General features: G+C 45.7%; 1 gene segment (V, D, J or C); it reads right to left on the bottom strand.

Annotated features, from left to right (window-relative positions):
• Positions 1 to 1,222: 1,222 nt before the first annotated feature.
• LOC132360125 (T cell receptor alpha variable 38-1-like) lies at positions 1,223 to 2,108 on the bottom strand. The segment is given in 2 exon segments: positions 1,223 to 1,530; positions 2,060 to 2,108. Coding segments are annotated over 2 exon segments (357 nt in total).
• Between the last annotated feature and the right edge of the window lie 4,648 nt (positions 2,109 to 6,756).

Below are 6,756 nucleotides of genomic sequence, written 5' to 3'. Positions count from 1 at the left end.
CTGTACTCTCCAGACTTCCTTATATTGGATACCACTTTGGCGAAGTTAGATTCTTGCCTGGTGGGGTGACCCAGACCTTCATTGCTGAGAGATCTCAATTCTTTGTCACTTTGTCCTTTTTAGGCCTTGTTGCCACTTGCTCTTTTTACTGGCCATGGAAACACCCCATGTGAAACGCTTACATTCCAAACATAGTTCTTCTTGCTCTCACTGTGTAATAACAATCTGGTACTCCATGATAATCGGGTCGATTATGCCCCCATCTAATAACTCCTGTCTTTGTCTGCTGGACCATTGGCACAAGGAGTTCAAAGTGACCTAGGTGGCGGTCATAGCTGCAGGTTCAGTGGGGCCCTTACTGAGTCCGCTGGTGGAAGCATTCTTCCTCAGGGAACCAGGACCTCTAATCCAGCAGAGCCTAGGACTATGAGAAAAGGGAAACACAAATTCTGAAGGTAGGCTACAGGGAGTGATAGGAGTAGAGTCTGTTCTGCTTCCATTTCTTGGTTTCTAAACTTGTGTATTTTAGCTAGGGTGCCACAGCACCATACACCAGACATTGATTTAAGGAATATTATCTCTTCCTGGAATAGCATTCCAACCACTAATGGTGTTCCCCCTGAGCTGGCTTCTTAGCTGAGCCTTTAACAGGCCATTCCATCATTGTTCTAGGTCACCGGTTCTAGGTACCGTCAACCTAGGTTATCTCTTAAGTCTATGGTAGGAACAGTGGGTTCCCTCCCTGGTTATGCTGTCACAGCTGTTGTGTTCTAAAATGGGTACCTTTTTCTGAGGAGATTCGGTTTTGGACATGGATAGACAATTAAAAGAACAAGCACCTATGAACAAAATGGAAAAGATTAAGATTCCCGGAGGCAAGAGCTCCCAGGAAAATTATAAAGATTTGCTGGACAGAGGAAATGCTTCAGAAGTCTGACCTGTCACATATACCATATGAAGCTATGAGGGTTACAGATGATAGCAAGTATGAAGACAACCTGTAAAACTGGAAAGCACTACACGTGTCGTTTTTACTGTTAATTTAAGGACTACAAGTCATAGACATTCATCACTCTGTGTCTCTTATATTCAGATAGGAGGAGCTTTTATTCCAAGGAGAAGTCAATGATTTTCTATATTCCTCTTACCCCGACCACTTCCCCCGACCTCTGCATAGATGCTGAGGTTTGAGGTTTCTGTAAGCCTCTCTCTGCTGTTCGTCTCACTGTGGACCTCTGTAAGCGCAGAAATACATTGCAGCATCCTCCAGCTGGGAGTCTGAGATCCTGAGGCTGAAGGATTTGGCTTCTTTCTGGAAGTTCACAGAGTAGCGACTGTTGGTTGCATTCTGTTGCTTGTAAGCTTCTTGGAGAATAATGAAAATCATCTCCCCGCTGGGAGGCTGTTTGTACCACAACAAATAATAACCACTCTCACTAGTGCTATATGTACAGTCCAGGGTCACTGTGTCTGCCTCTTGCACAGACACTTCTGGTTGAGGCTGAGTGACCATCTGGGCCACACTGGATCCTGTGGGAAAGAGGAGAGAAAGGACCACACTGGGTGTCACAGGAGGGAGAGAAAGCAGACAGACCAGCCCAAACTGGTTCCCATCCCCACCCACCTTTCTTTTGCCTGATCCAAACCTCAGCAGAACATACCAGCTTTCAAAGAGCCAATGCATTTACTCTGCTATTCATCTTCTCTCGTTTCACAGCCCCATTAGATAACATTATAAAGAAAGACCTAGGGCTTCCCTGGTGGCGCAGTGGTTGAGAATCTGCCTGCCAATGCAGGGAACACGGGTTCGAGCCCTGGTCTGGGAGGATCCCACATGCCGCGGAGCAACTGGGCCCGTGAGCCACAACTACTGAGCCTGCGCGTCTGGAGCCAGTGCTCCCCAACGGGAGAGGCCGCGATAGTGAGAGGCCCGCGCACCGCGATGAAGAGTAGCCCCCGCTTGTCGCAACTGGAGAAAGCCCTCGCACAGAAACGAAGACCCAACACAGCCCAAAATAAATAAATTAATTAAAAAAAAAAAGACCTAAACCTTCCTTACCCAGACACATGGAGACCAGGACTGCCCGCAGCAAGCTAACAAATATCATGCTTACAACTCTCCCCCTGCAGGCCGAGAAGTCTCTTGCTCTGATCTGGTTCCCCTCTGTGCTCAGCGAGGCTTGAACTTCAGAGCAGGAAATGGTATGACAGGTGATGGGTGACTGTCTCACTGACAAAAGTTTTCCCAATGCATTTTGGTCTCGCTTCAGGAACTAGGCTCTTGGTTGTAATTTCAGATGAAAGTGAAAACTGTTTTCTGAGTTTTTTTAACTTCTAGGCTGAAAATAAAGAGAAGAGGGAGCTGGCAAATTTATTCTGCTAAGACCTAATCTTGGAGAGAAGAATGGGGAGCTGGAATAGTGGGCAGAAGTGGCAGGGTTTTATTTGCAACAATGGCAAACTCTATAATTTTTCTTTGCATTAAAAAAATAAAAATGACAAAGCAAGTATAATATAAACAATTAATTATGGGTGATAAGAATACACCTGTTATATTAATGTATTCAATTTTTTAATAGTTTTACAACTTCTCAAAATAAAGAATGAGAAAAAAGATATATGTTTGTGCCTGAAAAGAGCACGGACTAAACTCAGAGTAAGTGGAAGCAGATCATGTGGTGTCTAATTGTGCTTATATTTTCCATGGACACTTAAAAAAAAAAAAGAGACCTATTTTTTTAAGAAGTTCTGAAATAACTATTGCAGGAATTCTCATCAGCACCGAATTGCTTCAAATAACTCATATTAAGAGTTGCTCCCATCACTCTCATTCCATTTTGAAAAAATATTGTGAACAAGGAAAAAAAGACGTACTGTGATTTACCAGAAGTTTGTGTTTCCAGAGGAAGTAACAGGGACACTTACGTAATTCCAGAGTTGGAGTCCCCAAGCCAAGAGTAAGAATGGGCTTCTGCTACATACTGGGTACTGCTACATACTGGGTACTGCCTGACAGCACAGGTTCTCTTGTAACAGAGGTGGGTGGCTGAGTCTTCTCACTGAGAGAGATGCTCAGGCAATTGTAAGAGTTGGGACCAGCCCTGAATGAGGCTGCTAAAATCTCTGTGCCCCTAAGTTCAGTTTGATAGCAATGGAAAAAGGAGCAACCAGAATTTCTTCTAGATCACCTCTATCTTTGCCCCATGATTTGAATTCCTGTATCTTGGTTTTGGATTCCCAAAAGGTCAGCTCTAATACAAGGACTTGTGTATAATTAGTTTATATGCAGGTGATTCTAGGAAACATTAGTAGGAAGTGAATCAGAGAAGGGAAGGAGGGGCCAAGATAGGGTGTTGTCATCGAGCCAGTTACTACTATGGGCAATTGGAGCTTAATCCAGCTGGGTAATTCTGGGAGATGGTATAGCATACCCTTTGGAGTTACTCCAAATGAGGCATAAAGGAGCTGGAGTAATTCATAAACTCATGACCCATCATGGCTTGAGGGCTGCTTTGGGGACATCGATTCTCTGGCACATCTGAGTTGTCCTGCACACTAGCCACATGCTCTCATGGTCAGAAAATAGTCCTCAGAGTTGCTGGGGTTTTCAGGGTGTAGAGGTGACTGTCAGGGGATGTGAGCAGAACACCAGCAGCATCTGTACAACCCATCCCTTTCACTGCTGAGATCCACTTGTGCTCTATGTTAAATTTAATCAGAACACTAGTTCTTTAAAAAAAAATCAACAGAAGGATCAGTGGGACAAGTTATAATTGCTATAGTTGATTCCACAGCCATAATTCATATTTATTATCTTCCATCTACCTCTTATATCACTCATTCTTGATTCTCTTTCACCTTTGACTAATACTTCTATATCTAGACTTCTGTCCCAAGGAGGTAACCTAGACCTTCATCCCTGAGGGGCCTGAACCCCTGGTTATTCTCCCCTTATCAGGCCATAGTTGCTACAATTGCCTGTTTACAATAATGGTAAACAGGCAATTGTATGGTCATGAAATGGTAAACAGGCAATTTTTATGGTCATGAAAGTGCTAAAAGTCATCCCGGTGAATCCCCTGAGTTTTAGACCTATTTTTCCAGCTCCCAATAGGCAGCAACAGCCCTAAATCCTCATGATAATCAAGATAGATTGCCCCTGCCAGTGCAGTAACTCCTTTCTTGGCCTTCTGGTCTTCGGACATGAGTATCTCCAAATGACCAGGTGGTACAGGTAACATTCGGTTTCGTGAAAACTTCTTTGTTTCCCTAATAGAAGTACCCTCTACTTTCTCTTCAAAAGGAAACAGGACCTCTAGTCCAGAAGAACCTAGAATTATGAGAACAGGAAACACACAATATCCAAGTGAGTCACTGAAACTGGGAGTTGATGGGGAGATAGCCCTACTTCCACTCCTTGGTTCCCAGGTCCATGCATTTTATCTAACAGGAGCACAGCACCATCTTGAAGAATAGTTCTCCAGCCTCTCAGAGCACTACCTCTAAGCTGATGCTTTAGCTGAGCCTTTCAGTGGTCATTCCAGTGTTCTATTAGGCTAGTGGTTTGTGGATAATGCTGTATGTAGTAGATCAGCATACTCAATGGTCACATGCCCGGTGTCCCAACTTTTTGCTATACATTGGGTCTGTTGATGCAAAGGGATGTGAAATTCCTTGATTAATCATAATGATCAATCAAGCACTCTGAGCCCTCAGTTTATGCCGCTATGTGTGGCACTATGGAAGGGAAGGCAAACTCATACCCAGAACAAGTATTAACCCAATAGGAAAAGATTTCTGCCACCTCCAGGGTGGAAGTGTCCAATGTAATCAACTTGCCAACAAGTGGCTGGTTGGTCTTCTTGAGGGGTGATTCCACATTGAAGGCTCCCTGTTGTATCTGCGGCTGACAGGTTGGATATTGGACAGCAGAAGTAGTTAGGTCCGACTTGGTGAGAGAAAACCCGTGCTTCTGGGCTCACGGAGAACCTCCATTCTGTCAGCTTGGCTAATCTGTCCACAGGTCTGCTGTTCAAGCACTGAAGTGGACGAGGACAGAGGCTGGTGACATCCCCTGGTTGGAGCATCTTGCCATGTGGTCACTCGGTGCTTCCTCGTAGTGGACACTCCCTGGGGAGCAAGGATGTGAGACAGTATTCGAACACTGTGTGCCTTCACTTGCTTCTCCTTCAGTTCACGGTCACTCCTAAATGTGACTCTCCCTCCTCCCACCCCAGCTGACCGTAGAAAGGAGCAAGAGGCTAGGCCAGGGGTCACCAACCCCAGGGTCACGGACCAGTACTGGTTCGTGGCCTGTCAAGAGCCGGGCCACACAGCAGGTGAGCGGTGGGCGACCGAGCGAAGCTTCGTCTGCTGCTCCCACCGCCCGCGTTACCGCCTGAACTATTCCGCCCCCCGCCCCATGCCCCATGCCCCATGCCCCATGCCCCATGGAAAGATTGTCCTCCTTGAAACCAGTCCCTGACGCCAAAAAGGTTAGAGACCGCTGGTAGGCACTCTTTTTTTTTTTTTTTGGCTGTGTTGGGTCTTCGTTTCTGTGCGAGGGCTTTTCTCCAGTTGCGGCGAGCGGAGGCCACTATTCATTGCAGTGCGCGGGCCTCTCCCGTTGCGGAGCACAGGCTCCAGACGCGCAGGCTCAGTAGTTGTGGCTCATGGGCTTAGTTGCTCCGCGGCATGTGGGATATTCCCAGACCAGGGCTCGAACCCGTGCCCCCTGCATTACCAGGCAGACTTTCAACCATTGGGCCACCTGGGAAGCCCTCGGCACTTTTAAAAATCACCCCTTTGACTCGTCTCCAGCCTGCTGGTTGAAATTTTATCCTCTTTTAAGGAGGAACCAGATTTGCCATCATACTGTGTTCTCCTTTCACTCTGCCCTTTTCTAAACTTTTTACCATTTTCCCTCAGGTTTTGGTACTTGGTCTTCTACCCCAGTCTTTTCAGAATGTCAACGTACATTTTCTTTCACTACTGAATTTGATGGTTATGGCTTTTAAGATTTTGTATTCTTGATATTTTTGTAGACGTCTACAAAGGAGCTCAAAGGCAAGCATTTTACTCTGTTTCCTCCGTTCTTTAGTGCTCTCTTCTTTCTGATATTAAGCCTCAGGGTTTTGAACAGAGTTAGAACCTCACACAGAGAAACAAAATATATTAGATGGTGTTTGAAAACACGATCCCTCTGCACATGGTATTCAAACGAAATATTTGACACTGGTATACAAAGCTCCTCATATTTCCCTTTGCTCAGAGTGCAGAGTCAGCGCCCTGGAGCCCCTCAAGCAGGAGGTGCGGGCTTGGCAGGGTTTAGGGGCGGGACGCAGGTGTCTGAGCAGCACCGTGCACCCGTTGCACATAAGAAGGTGGTTGTGTCGTGGAGCTGGGAATCCTTCAAGTGCAGGGAAAATTGCTGGTCATTTTTGTTAAGCCTGGCTGTGAATCTTCCACTGATCTTCTCTTTCTCACTTAAAAACAATTGTATCAGGGAGTGGAGGCCTTCCCTGGGATCCTGCTTAAACCACTGGAAGAAATCAGCAGCTCCGTCTCTGTAACTGCAGTTCAGTGTGAAGCTCTCGCCTTCCTTGACTTTCTGTTCCACCAGTGCTTGTCCATTTGACCCTGCTCAGGAGGAGTGAAAAGATTTTCATACATAAGAAACTTTAAAAAAAAAAAATTCATTGAGCTGTGTGCATACTTATAATGTATGTACTTGTCTGTGTAAATGTTACCAGTTAA

Source organism: Balaenoptera ricei, chromosome 2 (assembly GCF_028023285.1).
Source record: "Balaenoptera ricei isolate mBalRic1 chromosome 2, mBalRic1.hap2, whole genome shotgun sequence".
Taxonomy (NCBI): domain Eukaryota; kingdom Metazoa; phylum Chordata; class Mammalia; order Artiodactyla; family Balaenopteridae; genus Balaenoptera; species Balaenoptera ricei.
Note: the sequence above shows the minus strand (reverse complement) of the source record. Positions and strands in the feature narration are given on the sequence as shown.